Source organism: Pseudorca crassidens, chromosome 12 (genome assembly GCF_039906515.1).
Source record: "Pseudorca crassidens isolate mPseCra1 chromosome 12, mPseCra1.hap1, whole genome shotgun sequence".
Classification (NCBI taxonomy): domain Eukaryota; kingdom Metazoa; phylum Chordata; class Mammalia; order Artiodactyla; family Delphinidae; genus Pseudorca; species Pseudorca crassidens.
The window spans coordinates 17,225,367-17,246,916 of NC_090307.1; the positions used below are offsets into that span (position 1 = coordinate 17,225,367).

Here is a 21,550-nt window from a genome sequence, read left to right on the forward strand (position 1 = left end):
AAAAATGGCCAAAGGACTTGAATAGACATTTCTCCAAAGAGGACATACAAATGGTCAATAAACATATGAAATAATGCTCAACATCACTTAGCATTAGAGAAATACAAATTAAAACCACAATTTCACCTCACACGGATGGCTACTATTTAAAAAACACAGAAAGTAACAAGCCTGGGCAAGTATGTGGAAAAATCTGAACCCTGTGCACTGTTGGTGGGAATATAAAATGGTGCAGCCACTATGGAAAACAGTATGGTGGTACCTCAAAAAAATTAAAAATAGAATTACCATATGATCCAGCAATCCCACTTCTGGATATATATCCAAAAGAATTAAAAGCAGGGACTTGAATAGATATTTGTCCACCCATGTCCATAGCGGCATTATTCACAATAGCCAAGAAGTGGAAGCAACCTAAGTGTCCACTGACAGATGAATGGATAAACAAAAATGTGGTATATCCATACAATGGAATATTATTCACCCTTAAAAAGGAATAAAATTCTGACATATGCTACATGAATAAACCTTGAGAACAGTGAAATAAGATAGTATTAAGTGAAATAAGCCAATCACAAAAAGACACATACGATTCCATTATATGAAGCAGAGTGGTGATTACCAGGAGCTGGGGGGAGGGGAGAAGTGGGGAGTTGTTATTTAATAGGTATAGAGTTTCATTTTAAAAGATGAAAAAGTTCTGGAGATTGGTGATATGAATATACTTAATACTACTGAACTGTATACTCAGAAACAGCTAAGATGATAAATTTTATGTTGTGTTTTTTACCACAATTTTTAGAAGATTATATGTCAAAATTGTCTCACAGTCAAGGGCCCGTTCATGGTCTTGTACTTTAAACACTTAAATTTTCCCCCAGTGCTCTTCTTCATACAAGGATGGGAAACCAGAGGAACAGAAGTGGAGTCTATGCAAAATTTGTACCCCAAGTACACGAACCTTTTTTTCCATCTGGTGGAAACCGTGCCTTAATAATCACTGGCTCTTGGTTGGTAAGTATTAGTGTCTCTCCCTTTGGCTCAAACTGAAGCAGGTCATTCTGGACCAATTTTAGATGGTGTGTCATATTAATTACCAACCTAAAAATCTCTTAGCCCATAAATAAAGTGCAATTTCCCAAGTCTGAGAGTTTATATGATACATGTAATATTATATGATACAAACTGGTGGCAGTGGTTATTACTAGTTTATCAACTAACTAGTTGATCATTAATTTAAATTTTCTTCTTTGTATATTTTAAATTTTTCTATATTTTTATAGTAAATATTTTATAATTGGAACAATATCATCAATGATATAACCCAAGAATTATCCTTCAGATGATTAAAGTCTTGGGAATGGTACTTTTTTAAAAAATGAATTTATTTACCTTGGGCTGCATTGGGTCTTTGTCGCTGCGTGTGGGCTCTCTCTAGCTGTGGCAAGCAGGGGCTACTCTTCGTTGCCGTGTGTAGGCTTCTTATTGCCGTGGCTTCTCTTGTCGCAGAGCATGGGCTCTAGGTGCGCAGTCTTCAGTAGTCATGGCCCGCAGGCTCAGTAGTTGTGGCTCACGGGCTCTAGAGCGCAGGCTCAGTAGTTGTGGCGCACAGGCTTAGTTGCTCCGTGGGCATGTGGGACCTTCCCGGACCAGGGCTCGAACCTGTGTCCTCTGCATTGGCAGGTGGATTCTTAACCACTGCGCCACCAGGGAAGCCCGGAATGGTACTCTTGCTATTAAACCCAAAATGGTTAGAATCCTTTCCCTTTCTGATTTTCACAGAATGAAATTCTTCTCGAGAAAAAGACCAAGAGAAGTAAGATTTTGAAACTGAAGTTCCCCAGGACAGAAGAAGAAAGACGAATGAGGACACAAAGTAAGAGGAGGCTGGAAGCTAAAAAAGAGCAGCAGCAGCAGAACTTTGTCGACCTGGCCTGTGAGTGCAGTGCGGTCATCTGCTGCCGGGTCACCCCCAAGCAGAAGGCCATGGTGGTGGACCTGGTGAAGAGGTACAAGAAAGCCATCACGCTCGCCATTGGAGATGGGGCCAATGATGTCAACATGATCAAAAGTGAGTCTCGCACATGGCCAGTGCCACCTGAATTGGTAGAGAGGAAATGGCAGGAACATTTTTGGGGGTAGTTTTTTTCTGATTTCATTGCTTGGGCTTTCATGAAGCAGACCTTTAATAAAGGCACTTAACTGTGGTAACTACACCTGTGACCCTGCCCTCAGGAAGCTTACAGTCCACTCAGTAGGAGAGCGCAGGCATGATTATTCTATACAAAGAGTGCCAATTCGAAGATGAGCTCTGTGTGGGTGAACTTATCCTTATTTGTTTCCTTCTTTTACATATGTTTGGATTTGGTTTTGTGTTTTCTCCTGCTGCTTCTCCTCCCATATTTCTTCAGGGCTTATTAAGAACCCTGCTATTTAATGTTTTGCAAAAATTCCTGCTGAGCTTGGCATAAATTATTGAACTCTGTTATTTGTTTTGGGAATATTATTCTCCCACACCTAAGCATTGTTTTCTGGGGCTTTCTTCTTGCCTTTGGTAAATCTGTTGAACTTCACCCTTAGGTGACCTAGTGTGAGCTCAGTGTAACATTGAAGCACAGCTCTGACATCGCCTCAAAATTCTCCTGACCTCCCAAGGTCATTCTGCTGGTTGGAGGACCCTAGGTACCCACAAATTGACAGATTGAGTTCTGTCACTGCAGAAATACAATTTTGCTGGTATTAAAAGCATACGGAACCAAACCCTCATCAATATGTCTGAATCCTGGTCCTTTTTCTCCCTGTATTACTTATACAGGAGTATCTTGTAATGAAAATGCCCAAACTAATGAGACCTGAATACTTGTCCTCATCCTGATGCCAGCATGCTGTGTCACCCTGGGCTCATGCTCAGGCCTCAGTTTTCTCATTTGAGAACAAGAAAATTATCTCTGATGTCACCTCTAGCTTTGTAGTATTTCTCTTAAGATGAACTATCCATGGCATGTATACACACGTCCTGTGGTGCCGGGTAGCTTAAATGCATCATATGTATAACTAGACTTTTACTTCAGCCTGTTTCGTAACTCTTCTCTTTCTTTCCTTAGAGTCTCTTCCTTCTCCTCCTTGATATATACTAAGAATATTCCAACTTTATCTTCCTCAAAAGGAGTCAGCTATATAATGTACGTTTTCTCGCTTCTTCGTGTATGTCTGTGGCCACGGCCAGTTTAATTTCTTTCCACCGTGTTTTGCACATATTCATCCTGCCATGCGAATGGCATTTCTTGCTCCGAGTTAGATCTATTTCTTTCCTCTGTAGCCAGCTCTAGTTTATTTTCCATTATGTACCTTTTAACATAAATGACTGTGCCAAAAAGGCAAGTGACTCAAACATTATTTTTCTTCAGTTGTAATGAAGACTTCTAGATGCTGGAGGGGGACTCCGTTTCAGATTTCCCGATTACGTGACTGAGACTTGAAAACTCTTGTTCCTCTCAGTTCACCAACTGATAGCAAAAGGGATCACACGAAGTTGGCATAGATAACCTCCTAGAGACTGTTTTTTCGTTTTCAGAATTTTATTAAGCTCTGTTATGTGATACACACTTTTATATATAATGTAGGAGACATACACTTGGGATGAAAATCAAAGAAACTCAGGTCTCCTTGGAAGTCAGTAGCTTAACCCAAGTATTAAGTGCCTTTTTGAACTCTGTGAAAACTGTCATCTCTTTTACCTACATCAAGAACAATGAACCAAAAGAAACTGTTTGTTGTTTATAAAGAAGTACAGTGAAATTTAAGTGTCCAAAAAAATCTGACCATTTGCTAACATGTTTCATGGTTAGTGGTGTAGTCTAGGAGAAGTGGAGGGAACTGCAGTCCACCATGGTTTGCCCCTAGCAAGGATCCAAGGACCCTCGGATACTGCCCTCTCTCCCGCTTGGGCCTGAAGATGGCTGGTGGGTGTTATTTTCCTTGGCCTAAATCCTGAGAATGAACAGGCAGCATTAGAGAGGCAAAAGGAAGCAACCAGCTTGTCAGGGAATTATGAAGTGGCCTACCGGGCAGGCATTTGAAACCACATCGGCAACTTCAGGGAAGTCTAGGTGCCTATGTTTAGGTTTTAGGAAAATACAAACAAAAAGCAGTGTGGCCTGATAAAGTACATCTGTTCAGTTGCCGCTTTAACTGTGGCAGTGTACACTTCACATACGGTCCCTTGGTCTGCTCGGCAGTGGCTGGACTGGATGTCAGGGCCTGGGGCGGTGGCTCCTCTTCCTTGTCTCTGACAGAATCTCAACATTTCCCTGTTATTTGTTCAGAAAAGAAGGCCATGGTTTGGTAGGAAAGAACAGTTTGGCAACCACAACTGGTCATTAAGAACTATTTATGTGTATAAAGAGGTTGTAAGTATTGATTGAGATGCAGTTAATTCTATTTTATAGAATTGCAAAGTGTTATTAAAAACTTAGGTTTTGGACAAGTCACTGTGTTAATGCCAGACCTTGTATTCTGCAAGTGGGGCAGGAGTTGTGGAGCTTCTTTTAGTTGGAGACTCTGCTGAGCTGGCAGGCACTTCTCAGGGTCTGAGTAGTAATAGGTTGTATTCTGCAACACATGTTCTAAAAATGATCTCACTTCCATGACTCTTAAGACCTAGATAAAACTCATAATTCTCTAAGTGGAACATGTGGTTTAATGACTATTGGGAGGATGGACAAAATTGGGACTTTCATTTTTATCCATTCTGGAAACCTCCCCTCCTCAAAACAACTGTGTGTCTTGGGGTCTCAGTGGGCCATGCATAAGCCTTTGAAAGTTTAACAGTATCTAAGTTTAAACACTTTTGGTTGCAAGTATTGGAGAACAATTCAAGTTAGCTTAAAACAAAAAGAAACCTATTTTAAAAGTTACAAATATGTCTCATGCTGCTCAAGAAGCCAGGCCTCAGGAATATGCTAGAACCAGGACCTGAAGCTGCACCAGGAACTCAGTGTCTGCCCTTCTCTCTCATCCTTTCTCTAGACTACTTTATTTCTCTGCCCCTCAGAAGTATATCCATCCCACAACTCAAAAATTTACGTTAAAATTCCAAACACAAACCCACCCAAATCCTAACTCCAAAATACCAAGAGACTGAGGGAAACAGATTCCTTTGGGTACTTTAAGCAGGAAGTGATTAATAGAGGGGACCAGGTGCTCATGAAAATTCTGGATGAACTGAAGAAGTAGGTTCTAGGCTGTGTCTGCACATCTGGGTCACTCACCAGAGGAGCTTCTAGCTTTGAGGCTCCTCTGAAGAGCTTTCCAATTGAGAAGCCCTTGCAGTTGTTTATCAACATCTGGGCAGCTGGAGAATGGATATGAATTCTGCTGCAGAAATGCCAAAAAGGGAAGGGATGCTGGGCTCCAATTTGCTTCTGCTTCCAAGTCACAAGCAGGTCCAAACAAGTGGAACGTAATTCACAAAGAGAACCTAACTGCAAGGTAGTCGAAGCAATGTAGGGTTTTTATTTGCTTTCCCACCTCTCCAATTAGAACAAAAGTTCTAGAATGAAGGAGAGCCAATTCGTAGTATCTACCATAGATTATGTATCTGCCCATGGCTGACTCAGCTGTGGCCAGGGAGGCAGGGACACACGGTACACATGGATGCCTGGGGCTCACCCTTTGGGTGAGAAGGATGGCTTATGAGCTGGGCAGATAATCCAAATGGAATTCATTACCCACTTGAGATCCTTTCACAAATATTTATGGAAGCCCAACCACGTGCTATGTTTAGCAACTCGTACTTCTGAGTTCAGAAGCTGGGGGTGGGGGATGGTGAGCAACAGTTTTCACATTTATTGTTTCATAAATTTGAGGGGTTTTTTTGTATTGCTACGGAAACATTTTTATCATCTCAATGTTTTGCCTTAAAATAAGCTTATGATTCAGTTATCTTCTCCCTGCCCCCACAGCTGCCCACATTGGTGTTGGAATAAGTGGACAAGAAGGCATGCAAGCTGTCATGTCAAGTGACTATTCCTTTGCACAGTTCAGATACTTGCAGAGACTGCTGTTGGTGCACGGCAGGTGGTCTTACATAAGGATGTGCAAGTTCCTACGATACTTCTTTTATAAAAACTTTTCATTTACTTTGGTTCATTTCTGGTACTCCTTCTTCAACGGGTACTCTGCACAGGTAATATACCATCATCATTATTATTAAATGAGTAGAGCTCTTCTCTTACACGAATAAAACTACGTCTGAAATTTTCTTCCCCCTCCATATTTGCAGTTTTGGTGCTCTCTCTTAACAGCTGAGGTACAGATTAAGTTTATGAATCTTCTAAAATGTTTCTGGTGCTTTAAACCTATTTTATTTTGCCTTTAAAAAGGTAGGATTTGTTCCTGGTCTGTTGACTTTTGTTTATATGTCTTTGCCTTCACCATAGATTTTTTTTTTTCCCAAGTCACCTTGCCATTAAGAATAGTGATAACAAATTGTTCAACTTTGAAAAAATTGTTCAAATTTTGAAAAAATTGTTCAAATTTAAGTATAAAATTACATTGGGGCTGAAGGGATTATATAAATTGGGGATGATCATAGATCTAACATCACGTCTCCACTGTTGGTTTTTAAATTTTAACATTTTGCTGAAATGGGAGTGGGGGCATATCTACAATGTTAAATTGTTGATATGGCAGAAACACACCATTAGCAAAAAACCTAAGTCAGTGCCTGTGGTTGTCCAAACTTCTTTGATGCTATGCTACAGACAACTGGCATGAGAGGAGGCCAGGTGTAGAAACTGGAGGCCAGGATGTCTTGGGGTTTTGAGCAAGGTTGGGGCCTTCTTCCTGTTTCTGTGCAGGATGGTGTATCACTGTTGGTGCTGAGTAAGCCCATTTCCTCTATCCCCCACTGAGGACTGGGGTGTGCACAGCCTTGCTTATCCTTTTCAGAAGCATCTTTCTTATATTCAAATTCTGGTTTATAAAATGTTTAAATGGAAATGCTGGACTGGCAAGAGAAAAGTATATTTGAACGGTACTTACGTGCTTTTGAACCAGTTGTATGTAATCTAATTCATTAATAAAAGGGATATTAAAAGACGATGAACACTGATTTGTTTTCCAGCATTCTTCAAATAGACCAGACTCCTTTTCCAAAAACTTTTCAGAGTCTATTTCCCCACTTATTTTACGGGGAAGATAATTGCCTGTGGAAAGCCCTTTGATTCTGTCCATTCCATCAAAACAAACTCGTGCCTGCTACTGGCATAGCTGGCGGGGGGAGGGGTGTTTACTTTCCCTGGGGACACCCCTGCTTTGAGGGCAGATGCGCACGTATTAACTAGGTGGGCGACATTTCTTCGTCGGTGACACAGACTCTGTCATCTCCTCACAGACCGCGTACGAAGACTGGTTCATCACCCTCTACAATGTGATCTACACCAGCCTGCCCGTCCTCCTCATGGGGCTGCTCGACCAGGTAGGAGCCTGGCGCTGACAGGGTCGCTTCTGGACAGACTGAGTGACTGTTTCAAAGCAAATATTTCAATGCATTCTTTTGGTTTTCACTTCTTTCTGAGTAAACCCTATTATATTTCTGCTGTCAGGCAATCAGAGCAACTGCTATGCTTGTTTTATAGTAAGAAAAGAGGATTTCTGTGCTTGGGTTGAATTCATTGACAAAAGAGTTTATTACCCTCATTTCGGACACTAAGATTTTCTTGTTAGATACCTAACAGTATGTCTCTACAATAACAACTTACACATCTTTAAAGTAAATTATTTTAATACCTCCCCAAACTTACAGGTTTAGTTTCCAAATTAGTCCGCATTCTATCTAGTAGCAACTTTTACAGAAACTGCTTTCAAAAATAAAAAGAATAATTTGGAATTAACTCATCGATGTGTATGTGAAAATGCTTTCCCAAAGTATTAGAAAAAATGTATTCTCAGAAAGTAAAAATCGGCTTCCTACACTTCTTTAAACATTACTGATCTGCTTTCTTAAGTAGCAAAATAGTAATACTTTACCTAGTCTCAGAATTAAATATCAAATGATGGTGGACTACAGTAACGAGGTTGCTCTCTGCACAATGAAATTATTCAGGATTTATCATCTTGTTTAGTTTTTGCCTTCCTAGAACTTAACAAGTTGCAACTCCTTTCGAGATGGAGGTTGTGACGTATCTCTTGAGTTCTTTGATCCTGATGGACAGCACTCAACTGTAATTGTGTTTTCCCCTTAAGGATGTGAGCGACAAACTGAGCCTCCGCTTCCCCGGGTTATACGTGGTGGGACAAAGAGACTTACTATTCAACTACAGGAGATTCTTCGTAAGCTTGTTGCACGGGGTTTTAACATCTTTGGTCCTCTTCTTCATACCTCTTGGAGCTTATCTGCAAACTGTGGGACAGGATGGAGAGGCGCCCTCAGACTACCAATCTTTTGCTGTCACAATTGCCTCTGCTCTTGTAATAACAGTCAATTTCCAGGTATGTGGCTTTAGTCAACTGTTTTCAGTACCTGTTGGTACTGTATGCATTTCTGTATGTAGACCAGCGTGCACATCCGCCTGGCTCCCATTCTTCCTCCAACTGAGGCTCTGCTGCTTTGCAAATATGAATGGATGCTATTCTCATCCCTTATACCAAACATATTTCCTATTTCTTGCCTGAGTCAAAGATAGCTTCTGATTGTTCAGTATTCGAGCCATACCATGCTTAAATTGCTGAATTCTATTTTCAGAATCCTTAGATCCTTTATTTCTTGCTAACTCCCCAAAATGAGTGCTCTGTTTTTCTCTGGTTTCCCAACAGATTGGCTTGGATACTTCTTATTGGACTTTTGTGAATGCTTTTTCAATTTTTGGAAGCATTGCAATTTATTTTGGCATCATGTTTGACCTTCATAGTGCCGGAATACATGTTCTCTTTCCATCTGCATTTCAATTTACAGGTTGGTATTTTCTAAATTCCAAAAATAAATAAATAGAAAAATGTCATTAATTTAGATTCTGACATAACTTCAGGGTAAGTAAAAACATAAACTGTAAATTACTGCTAGTGAAAATTAATGTCCTGACTAGAATTGGGGGTGGTGGGTTGGAAGGGTGGTAACGTGATGGGAGGAAAGCAAATTAAAATAACTAAGCTATAATTGTGCTTTTTTTCTTCCATAAAACCTAGTATTAGTAGGTTATTGGGAAACTGGGAATACATGTATTGCTGGTAGCACTATAATTTAATCTTTCTAAAGCACTACCTAGAAATATGTAATGAATTTTTGTGTACATTTTGATCCAGTATTTCCACATGGGGAAAATACCCTAAGATGAAACACACCAAATTTTGGAAAGATAATCTGTACAAAGACTGTATCACTACAACATTTCTAATTGTCTTTTAAAAATTGGAAATAACCCTCCCTAAGACCTAAGAATATCAAATTAGCTAAACAAACTATGAATCCCAGATGATGGAATTCTAGAACTTAAAAGTGGACTGCATCATTAGAAATACATATACAGAGCAATAAGTAAACTTATGGAAAACAAAACAGTTTACAGCTATATAAAATATATGACAAATGCTAGAATGAAATGATAAATATCAAAATATTATAAATAGCGTGAATTAGAATTTATGAACATCTTATTATGGATAGAGTAGTTTGGATTCACAGTGGAAAAAAATTCCCCATAAACTCATTTCCCTGTAAAAGATTAGGTTTTTCTTTGTTTTAATGATCAGTTGTTGGGTTATAAAAGACAATTGCTGTGGTAACCCTTTTCTTATTGGGATTGAGCTCATTTTTTTTATGACTGTGTTCTTGCTTACTGACTCTGTGTTTTAAAATTTTAGTACCCACTTACTTAGAATATTCCCATAGGGAATGTGTTTTAAACCCATACACATTTATGCTATTATTTTTATAAACTCACAGTGTAAGTACAGAAAATATTGTGAGAAATTTGGTTCTAGTTTTAAAATTGAGTAGTATATGGTCACCTGGTTGTATTACAGAATTGAATTGTTACTTCCTCTGACATAAAAACTAGTAGCCTAATTCAGTGGTAAAAGCCTAGCTCTAGTCAGATGGACATGGGTTTTAATTCAGGAGTTGCCATAGCTAGTTCTGTTACCTTGGGCAAATTTTTTTACTCTCCACAAACTCAGTTTCTTCATGTGATAGAGGGCAATACTCCTCTCTCAGAAATGATTAAGTGGCATGACCTAAAACACCCAGCATGAGGCTTATCCCACAAATGGCAGTGCCCATTGTTAATACATGGCGTTTCAAACCAAAACTATAAATTGGAAGTGCTTTTTTAAGTTCCTGAAAAAATCCAAAAGTATAAATTGCCTACTTTTCCATTTTTAATTAATGCAATGTCAACAAATGTACTTTCCTTTTTCGCTATTTATATGTTCACTTATATACATTTGCCTTGTTCCAAAGAATATACGTGCCGAATTCTGCTTTGCTTAGTCTGGTTTTAAAATGTTCATTCCTTGAGCAGTGGTGGGATGTTCTCGGGAGGGCAATCTGGTTGTAAAAGCTCATCACAGAGAATCCACTTGTGGACTGTGGAATATCACTATGCCCCCCTTGGGATGAAAACCATTGTGATTCATTCTCTGCTTCTTCCAGGCACAGCTTCAAATGCTCTGAGACAGCCATATATTTGGTTGACCATCATCCTGACTGTTGCTGTGTGCTTGCTGCCTGTTGTTGCCACACGATTCTTGTCAATGACCATTTGGCCATCAGAAAGTGATAAGGTATAGAAAAAGAAAGTCATCTCCTAACTCTGAGTGCCTCTCACAGAAATCAAAGCATTTCTCCAAAGCAGCTTTCCTGCAAAATTCTAAGCTCTTGGGAAGTTTGGTCTGAAAATTTTTTAGGACTACTCTTTTTTTTATTACAAAAATTACCAAATATCAAAAGGAAAATAGTATAATGAACCCCCATATATCTATCCTCTCAATTTAGCAATTATACTATTAATATTTTGCCCTGCATACAGGTTGGGGTTTTTCTTCATTTAAAGGAAAATGGAAAGTCTTGTAGCAGGATCCTCTGAGCTACAAGTAACAGGGAGATATGGCTCAAAATGGTTCAATGATGATGTATCACCTCCACTCACATCATAATTAGGTTTCAGGCTCAGCTGATGGGCAACTTAATGTTATCAAAAAAAAACTGGGGTTTTTTCCATCTCCCCCCTCTACTGAAAGATGGCTACAGGAGTTCCCGGCATTGCGTCCTGACATGTCAATATCCAGGGGAAGATTAAAGACTGATTATGCTGTTGCTTTCCCTTAGGAGCCTGGCAACTTTTTTTTGTTTTGCCTGGGAACTTTTTATGGAAGGGCCCAGCACACTTTTCTCAGGCCTCATTAGCCAGAATTAGATCACATGCCCATTCCTGGACTAGTAGAGGGCAAGTCAAGTCGATCAGTCCTACCCCTGGGGGTGGCGTCCACATGGAGGAATGTGGCTGTAAGCAGGAGGATGGTACCTGAGTAAACTCCATTTCCATCAGAAAGGAGGAGAGAACAGCTGCTAGGTAGGTAGCCTTCACTATCCTCCAGCTTTCCCTCCTCCACTGACAAGGGTGTGCAGTAGCAACCCAGAAGGAGGCTAACAGTCTTTTCTAAACCTGTACCTTTATGAAATGGAAAGAGCACTAGTTTAGGAGTGGGAATCCTGGCACCCCATTTTCTAGCTCTGAGAGCTTAGAAACGTCATGTAACCTGCCTCCCTCCATTTCCTCCACTTTAAAGCGAGTATGGTTATGCCCGCCCCCAAATGAGGCAGGTGTGCAGCCAGTTCTTTTTTAACCTTACCCCATCTCTCCTGCTTTCGTAGATTCAGAAGCACCGAAAGCGGTTAAAAGCCGAAGAGCAGTGGAAGCGGCGGCAGAATGTGTTCCGCCGGGGCGTGTCCGCACGGCGCTCGGCCTACGCTTTCTCCCACCAGCGTGGCTATGCCGACCTCATCTCCTCCGGGCGCAGCATCCGCAAGAAGCGCTATCCCCTGGATGCGGTCATCGCCGATGGAACGGCAGAATACAGGCGAACCATGGAGAGCTGAGGCGTTTGCTTCAGGTGACCTGTAGCAAAACAATCACACAAAGTAAAATGTCTTCTTTTTTTATGAGAGACTCGACTTTTTGGGAAAAAAAAAAAAATTTGTCACGAGGATGTTGAAGGCAATAACCTTTTTAACAAGCTACAATACTTGGGTTGGACTACTGCAATAGCAAAGCCAAGGAGACCTTTTGAAAAGTCGTATTCTTCAACTGTTGATGTTTTGTTTTGATTCAAAGTGAACGTTTTTAACCCCATCTCAATCTAGGACAAGAGAATTAGAAAACGTCTTATTTCAGTTCAAATGGTATTGTACTGTAAAATTACAATTAGATTTTCCTGTCTGGGATCTTCAGCACAAATTTCTCAGACGCTCCTTTTTTCCGGGAGTCCACCCTACTAACAAAGATCTTTTATTTACAATGGTAGTAACGAAAGATTCATGAATGTTCATCCCCTAGAAGCTAAGTGGTCTGATGACTTTTTCAGAGTCGATAATGGGGCTGCCTGGTTTCATGTTCTCATATTGGTTTACTAATTCAGCTCAATCAACAAAAATTACTTCACGTTTCATAAGTACAAGGTTTTGATCTGTTTCAGTTTACTACCAGGTTAAAAGAGCACATTACATACGTTTACTCTTACTATTATATATTATTTCAGACACTTCCTGTAGTACCAAGTGCATTTATTTTCTACTGTCATTAAAAAAAGATACTTAAATATTTATGGGCTTTTTAAAAAAAAGCTTTTAAAAACTGAGGGTATCAGTGATAAATTGCAGAATATTTTGCAAAGCTTTCTTTTGAAAAGCAAACTTTTGTGCCTGCCTATATGTAAAGTATTTTATAAGGGATTTGAACAGAGACCTCACTCTTTTCTACTTGTCTTATGTCTTGAGAGAAAAGGCTGTTGGTAGCCATATTTCTAAGACTAACAGTGTATCATTTTAAAACTGAACATAACTTTAGGCAATTATGGAAACTATCCTCAAAGAGGTAAAAGTTATTTATCCAGGGGCTTTTCTCACTCTGTGTGTTTCACACACTAGTTTCCATGTTTCAGTGAAGACAGAGAAGTGTCTTCAGTAATTCTGTTCTTTACCATTAGGTTGTGAATGTTCACAATATCTGTTCCTTTGAATTCCTTATGAGGAAATCACAGCATGTATATAGTTCATTGTCTAGATATGAAAAGAATATAGCTCTTTAGTCTACGGAAGTAAATTTCCGGAAGTTTACAACTTTTCTTTATCTTGTAAATTTAAAAATTGTAAGTTTTTTTGTGTAATTCTGTCAGTTTCAGATTTCTCTCCCGTTTTGCAAATTGTGGGAAAGGTCGACAATGCAAATGTGTCAAAGACTTACATGGTTGGGTGCAATATTAACAATTTTAAAATGCAAATTGCTTTGGATAAATTATTTCTATATTCTGTAAATCTGAGATTAATGTATATTTTTGTTTAAAAAATAAATGCTTTAGTAAAATCTTTGGAAGTACAATCTTTTAAAATATTTTTTAAGCTGGGTTTTTTATTTTAGACTGGGGCAGATGATGGAAGAATCTAGGCCTGCCTGGTTTTTAAAGGAACATAGGCGGTAAGAAGTAAGTTACTGGCAGGGTACTAAGTGTTAGGGTCAAAGTGGCTGAGAAAAGGATCAGACTACAGAGGTAGAGGGTAGGGATTTATGGTTGGCAAGACCAACTGTATCCCGGGAGGGTGCATCTTAGGATATTAGGGAACAGTTTTTCCAAGTGACCTCAACTCTTTGGAGCCAGAATAAAAGCAAAGGTAAGCCTTGACCAAAAGTAGGGGCTGGGAAGTGAGTGCTGCCTTCATGTGATGTGAATGAAGCTTAGGAAAATTTTAAGACAGCTTCTAAAAGTCTTGTCAGAATCTGCTTCTAAGTTATAGCTGTAATAAAACTTCTGGTGCACGGGACTTCCCTGGTGGTACAGTGGCTAAGAATCTGCCTGCCAATGCAGGGGACACGGGTTCGAGCCCTGGTCCGGGAAGATCCCACATGCCGCAGAGCAACTAAGCCCGTGTGCCACAACTACTGAGCCTGCGCTCTAGAGCCTGCGAGCCACAACTACTGCAGCCCGCACGCCTAGAGCCTGTGCTCCACAACAAAGAGAAGCCACCGCAATGAGAAGCCCACACACCGCAACAAAGAGTAGCCTCCGCTCGCCGCAACTAGACAGAGCCCGCACATGGCAACAAAGACCCAACTCAGCCAAAAAATAAATAAATAAATTTATATATATTAAAAAAAAGGCTCATACTCTCAGACCCACCTGCACCAGGGCCCAGCACAGAAGGAGCCAACTGAAATGCACCCAGACTTTATGTAAGAGGCTTTATTGCTTACCTTAGAGTGTTGGTCCGAGGGGCAGGGGTCAGATTTAACACACATGCCTGCTGGGGTACCCTCCAAGGACAAAGGCTGGTGGATGCCATCTTTGTCTCACTCCTGCCGGCAGGGCGCCATCTTTTTAGTATTTTAATCTACATTCTTTTTTCCCCCCAGTCAGCACCATCTTTACGCCCTCCCTATGCTGCAATGTAGAGCACCAGTATCTCCAGAGGGGAGCTTTTACATGCATCTGGTACCCTTTTTTTTATGTCTGGTACCCTGGTTTTTGTGACTACAACTCAGGGGACACCCCTGATTGCCTGGCTCTGGCGGCCAGTGGGGCTTATGCTCATGGGTCCAGCAGGACTGTAACCAACAGCAAAAGAGTTCTTAACCGGCTACCATCTCCAGGGCACAGCAAGAGGCAACAGTCCGAGGAGTCTTACTATGAGAGGCCCACTAACTTATCTTCATAACTGTGGCCTGAGATTTCCAAGGAAGCACACATCTAAGTGTCTACTGTAATGCTCTCCAGCAGCCTCAGAGCGTGAGCACTCTCTTTGCGCTTTCACCCTACAGCCATCAGAGCACTACTGTCTCCCAGGGAGGAGCTCATACATGTGTCTGGTCCCAGGTTTTACATCTGGTGCCTCAGTTTTTGTGGCTGCCACCTAGGGGATGCCCCTTAATCACCTGCCTCTGGGAGCCAGCAGGGCTTGTGTTCCTGGATCCCATGGTGTTGTTATAAATGGGGAGACAGTTCTTGGCCTGCTACCATCCCCAGGGCACAGTGAGACAGCAGACTGAAACAAACCCCAGTCATTCTGTGATAAAGGAATATTTGCTTGTCCTGGAGCTTTGGCCTGAGGGGCAGGCTTCTGGTTGGATGTAGGGACCTACTGAGATGCTCTCCTTGGACAAAAGCCAGAGGACACCATTTTTGTGCTCTCCATCTGCCCACCAGTATCTCTCAGAAAGGAGTTTGTACAGTTGTCTGGAGCCCCAATTTTTGTGACTGATACCCAGGGGGACACGTTTAGGGTATCCAGCTTTTGCAGCCAGCAGGGCTTATGCTTGCAGTCCTTCAGTACTGTATATATTTGTGTATGCTGCTACCTGAGAGTCTAGCTTCCAATAAGCCTGCTAACTGAGACCCTCCTCTATGGGATACTGACAGGTCTTGCACACGCTCAACAACTGAGAGCCTCTAAAATTAAAATGGGCAGCCTGGACAATCACAAAGGTATGAGAGACAAGCAAGAGCTAGGGCAGGGCTGGATGACAAGGTTCTCCTACATGAGGCCACCCCCTCAAGATTAAGGAGAGGTGGCTGTTTTACCTCTGCATAGACACCAAGACAGAGAGTCAAGGAAAATGAAGAAATAGAGGAATATGTTCCAAATGAAATAAGATAAAATCTCGGAGAAAGAATTAATGTAATGCAGATAAGTAATTTACCTCATAAAGGGCTCAAAACAAAGATCATAAAGATGCTTACCAAGCTCAGGAGGGGAATGGATGAACACAGCGAAATCTTTGACAAAGAGATAGAAGGTATAAGAAAGTATCAAATAGAAGTCACAGAGCTGGTGGTTGGGGGGTGGGATGAACTGGGAGACTGGGATTGACATACAGACACTACTATATAGAAAACAGATAACTAATGAGAACCTACTGTATAGCACAGGGAACTTTACTCAATGCTCTGTGGTGACCTAAATGGGAAGGAAATCTAAAAAAGAGTGGATATGTGTATGTGTATAACTGATTCACTTTGCTGTACAGAAGGAACTAACACAACATAGTAAATCAACTATACTCCAATTAAAAAAAAAGTCACAGAGCTGAAGAAACAATGATCAAACTGAAAAGTATACTACTGGGGTTCAACAGTAAACTAGACGAAGCAGAAGAAAGGACAAGTGGGCAGTGGACTTCACCTAATCAGAGAAACAAAAAGAAAAATGAAAAAAAGTGAAGATAGCTTAAAGGACTTACGGGACAACATCAAATGGACCAACATTTGCATTAAAGGGGTCACAGAAATAGGAGAGAGGAGAAGACTCATTTGAAGAAACAACAGTTGAAAACTTCCCTAACCTGGGGAAGGAAACAGACACCTAGGTGCAAGAGGAACAGATAGTTTCAAATAAGAACTCAAAGAGACCCACACCAAGACATATTATAATTAAAATGTCAAAAGTTAAAGACAAGGAGAGAATCTTAAAAGCATGAAGAGGAAAACAACTTTTTATGTACAAAGAATCCCCCCTAAGACTATCATGAGATTTTTGAGCAGAAGTTCTGCAGGCAATATAGGGAGTGGCATGATATATTCAAAGTGATTAAAGAAAAAAAACTTTGAACAAAAGAACACTGTATCTGGCAAAGTTGTCATTCAGAACTGAAGAGATAAAGAGTTTTCCAGACAAGCTAAAACTAAAGGAGTTCATCAACACTAGACCAGCCTTACAAGAAATGTTAAAAGGACTTCTATAAGCTGAAAGGAAACTGTGCTAATCAGTAACAGGAAAACATGAAAGTCTCACTGGTAAAAGTAAATATATAGTAAAATTCAGAATAATCTAATGTTATAAAGGTGGTATATTAATCACTTACAAAGCTAGTATGAAAGTTATGTAAAGGCCAACTAGCCCGAGGCAGGGGAACGCAATCAGACTCACAGGTTGCATCAGACCAAAACTTTCCGGACCACCCAGTTCCAGAAACTGACCTGGAGACATTCCGGACCACCCAGTTCCAGGAACTGACCTGGGGACTTTCCACCCGGCCCAGCCTTCCTGCCTTTTGAGGGGCGGGACTAACGGTCCCAAGACTGATGCAACCAGCACCGGATATTGCCACGATACCCGAAGAGACCACCAAATAAGGAATAACCTGCTCCCTCCAGGATTCACCACACCCCTTTCCCTTCTTCCCCTATAAATTCTGCCCAAACCCTCACCCGGGTGCGACTTCTCTGGCCCCTTTCTCTCGGACCAGTGAACCTCGCCCAGGAGCGTTCCCAAATAAAGCTTGTTTAAGCTCTCCTCCGTTTCTTGGTGCTGTTCCTTACAAGTTAAAGGACAAAAGTAGTAAAAAATGTAACTATAATAATTTGCTAAGGCATACACAAAATAAAAAGATGTAAATTGTGACGTCAAAAACATAAAACAAGAGGAAGCAGAAAATAAAAATATAGAGCTGTAGGATGCATTCAAACTTTTAAGTTGTTAGCACCTTAAAATAAACTGCTATAAATATAAGTTGTTATACGTAAGTCACAGAAAAAAACCCATAGTAGATACACAAAAGACAGAGATAAAGGAATCTAAGCATACCACTACAGGAAAGCATCAAATCAGAAAGGAAGCAAGAGAAGAACAGAAGAACAATAAAACAGCCAGGAAACAAGTAACAAGATGGCAATAAGTACATACCTATATATAATTACTTTAAATGTAAAAGAACTAAATTCTCTAATCAAAAGACATAGAGTGGCTGAATGGATTAAAAAGAAAAAAGATCCATCTATGCTGCCTACAAGAGACTCACTTCAGATGTAAAGGCACACAGACTGAAAGTGAAAGGATAGGAAAAATATATTCCATGCAAATGAAAACCAAAACAAGCTGGGGTGGCTATACTTATATCAGATAATATAGTTTAAAATAGTCTGTAATAAGAGATAAAGAAGATCATTACATAGGTACAATGGGGTCAATCTAACAAGAGGATATAACATTTGTAAATATTTATGAACACAACATAAGAGCACCTAAGTGTATACAGCAAATATCAACAGACCTGATGAGAGAAATAAAAAGCAATACAATAACATTAGGTGACTGTAATACCACAGTTTCACGAATGGATAGATCATCCAGACAGGAAATCAATAAGGAAACACTGGTTTTAAACATGTTAAAGCAAATGGACATAACAGATATATACAGAACATTCCATCCAAAAGTAACAGAATACACATTCTTCTCAAGTGCACATGAAACATTCTCCAGGGTTGATCATTTGTTAGGCCACAAAACAAGTCTTAATAAATTTAAGACTGAAGTCATACCAAGCATCTTTTCTGACCACAATGGTATAAAACTAGAAATCAATCAGAAGAATAACACTGGAAAAATCACAAATATATGAATATTAAATAACATACTACTGAACAACCAATGAATCAAAGAAGTAGTCAAAAGAGAAATTTTAAAATACCTTGAAACAAACGAAAATGGAATACAACACACCCATAAGATGTGCCAAAAGCAGTTTGAAGAGGGAAGTTCATAGCAATAAATGCCTACTTCAAGAAACAAGAAAAATCCCAAGGATTTTACACCACCTCAAGGAACTAGAAAAAGAAGAATAAAGCCCAAAGTCAGTAGAAGGAAGAAAATAACAATGAGCAGAATGGAAATAACTGCTCTAAAGACCAAAAAAAAAAGATTTTAGAAAAGATCAATGAAACTAAAAACTGGTTTTTCAAAAAGATAACAAAATTGACAAACTGTTAGTGAAACTCACCAGAGAGAGAGAGCTCAAATAAAATCTGAAATGAAAGAGGAGAAATTACAACTGATACCATAGAAATACAAAGGATCCTAAGAGGTTACTATGAACAATTATATATCAACAAATTGGACAACCCAGAAGAAATGGAAAATGTCCTAGAAACATATAACCTAACAGGATGAATCATGAAGAAACAGAAAATCTGAACAGACCAAATACTAGTAAGGAGATTGAATTAGTAATTAAAAACCTCCCAAGAAAAAAAGTCTAGGGCCAGATGGCTTCATGGGTGAATTCTACAAAACATTAAAAGAATTAATACCAATCCTTCTCAAACTCTTCCAAAAACCAGAAGAGGAAGGAACACTTCCAAACTCATTTTATGAGGCCTGTATTACCCTGATACCAAACCAGAAAAGGATGCCACAAGAAAAGGAAATTACAGGCCAATATCCATGATGAACATATATGAAAAAAACCTCAATAAAATATAGGCAAACAGAATTCAACAGTACATTAAAAGGATCATGCACCATGATCAAGTGGGATTTATTCTAGGGATGCAAGGATGGTTCAACATCCACAAATCAATCACTGTGATACAGTACAGTAACAAAATGAAGGATGAAAATCACATGATCATCTCAATAGATGCAGAAAAAGCACCTGACAAAATTCAACATCCATTTATGATAAAAACTGGGTATAGTGGGTATAGAGATATTATGTTGAGGTATACATACCTCAACATAGTAAGGGCCTTATATGATAAGCCCACAGCTAACATACTCAATGGTGAAAAGCTGAAAGCTTTTTTTCTTCTAGTATCAGGAACAAGCTAAGGATGCTACTCTTACCACTTTTATTAAACATGGATTTAGAAGTCCTAGCCAGAGTAATCAGGTAAGAAAAAGAAAAGGCATCCAAATCAGAAAGAAAGAAGTGAAACTCAATATTTGCCAATGACATGATATTATAGAAAACTTTAGACTCCACCAAAAAACTGTTAAAACTAATAAAACAGTACAGTTGCAGCATACAATATCAATACAGTTGACATTTGAACAACAGAAGTTTGAACTGCATGGATCCACTTACACATTACTTTTTCTCAATAAATACACACTACAGTACCACACAATCTTGGTGGTTGAATCTGTGGATGCGGAGTGCCAGCTATAAAGTTATATGCAGATTTTTGACTGTGTGTGTGTGTGGGGGGGGAGTCAGTGCCCCAAACCCCACGATGTTCAAGGGTCAATTATATATAAAAACCTACTGGGTTTCTATACACTAATAACACAAGAGCAAAAAAAAAAAAAGGAGGTGAAAGGCCTGTACAATGAAAACTGTAAGACACTGATGAAAGAAACTGAAGATGACACAAATAAATGCATAGATATTCCATGCTCATGTACTGCAAAAATTAATGTTTTAAAAATGTCAATACTACCAAAAGCAATCTACAGATTCAATGCAATCCCTATCAAAATTCCAATAGCATTTTTCACAGAAATACAATAAATAATCCTAAAATTTGTAAAGACCCACAAAAGACTCTGAGTAGCCAAAGCCATCTTGAGAAGGAAGAACAAATCTGGACTCATCACACTCCCTTATTTCAAACAATATTACAAGTTATAGTAATCAAAACAGCACAGTATTGGCATTAAAGAGACACATCAATCAATGGAACAGAATAGAGAGCCCAGAAATAAACCCATGCATATATAGTCAATTAATTTACAACAAATGAGCCAAGAATATACAATGCAGAAAGGACAGTCTCTTCAATAAATGGTGCTGCATGCAAAAGAATGAAACTGGACCATTCTCTTACACCATACACAAAAATTAACTCAAAATGGACCAAATGTTTGAACATAAGACCTGAAATAAGTGGTAAGTTCCTTGATATCAGTCTTGGCGATAATTTTTTGCATTTGACATGAAAAGCAAAGGCAATAAAAGCAGAAATAAACAAGTGGGACTATGTCAAATTAAAAAGCTGCACAGCAAAGGACATCACTGAATGGGAGAAAGTATTTGCAAATCATTTTTCTTATATGGGGTTAATATACAAAATATATAAAGAATGCATACAACTTAATAGCAAAAAAACAAACAGTACAACTAAAAAATAAACATTTTTCCAAAGAAGACATATAGATGGCCAACAGACACATGAAAAGGTACTCACATCACTAATTATCAGGAAAATGTAAGTCAAAGCCACAATGAGATATCACCTCACACCTGTCAGAATGGCTATTATCAAAAAGACAACCGGGCTTCCCTGGTGGCGCAGTGGTTGAGAGTCCGCCTGCTGATGCAGGGGACACGGGTTCGTGCCCCGGTCCGGGAAGATCCCACATGCCGCAGAGAGGCTGGGCCCGTGAGCCACGGCCGCTAAGCCTGCGCGTCCGGAGCCTGTGCTCCGCAGCGGGAGAGACCACAGCAGTGAGAGGCCTGCGTACCGCAAAAACGAAAACAAAAACAAAAAAAAACAAACCAAAAAAGACAACAAATAACAAGTGTTGGTGAGGATGTAGAGAAAATAATCACCTGTGCACTGC

At 39.7% G+C, this 21,550-nt stretch overlaps 1 protein-coding gene and 1 long non-coding RNA gene across 3 annotated transcripts in view; one reads left to right on the forward strand and one right to left on the reverse strand.

Annotated features, from left to right (window-relative positions):
* Positions 1-13,580, forward strand: part of ATP8B1 (ATPase phospholipid transporting 8B1) — a 113,521-nt gene extending 99,941 nt beyond the window's left edge. For both annotated transcript variants that reach the window (XM_067698979.1, XM_067698980.1), the window contains exons 21-28: positions 882-1,014; positions 1,783-2,071; positions 5,964-6,187; positions 7,397-7,480; positions 8,248-8,493; positions 8,818-8,956; positions 10,652-10,782; positions 11,873-13,580. In XM_067698979.1, the coding sequence (XP_067555080.1) occupies positions 882-1,014; positions 1,783-2,071; positions 5,964-6,187; positions 7,397-7,480; positions 8,248-8,493; positions 8,818-8,956; positions 10,652-10,782; positions 11,873-12,097 (1,471 nt within the window). In that variant the 3' untranslated portion in view covers positions 12,098-13,580. The remainder of the gene's footprint in view (positions 1-881; positions 1,015-1,782; positions 2,072-5,963; positions 6,188-7,396; positions 7,481-8,247; positions 8,494-8,817; positions 8,957-10,651; positions 10,783-11,872) is intronic.
* Positions 1-21,550, reverse strand: part of LOC137203261 (uncharacterized) — a 62,778-nt gene that overhangs the window by 7,599 nt on the left and 33,629 nt on the right. The window contains exons 2-3 of the long non-coding RNA XR_010933014.1: positions 11,851-12,116; positions 7,045-8,967 (exon numbers count right to left, since the gene is read on the reverse strand). This is a non-coding gene — a long non-coding RNA (uncharacterized lncRNA). The remainder of the gene's footprint in view (positions 1-7,044; positions 8,968-11,850; positions 12,117-21,550) is intronic.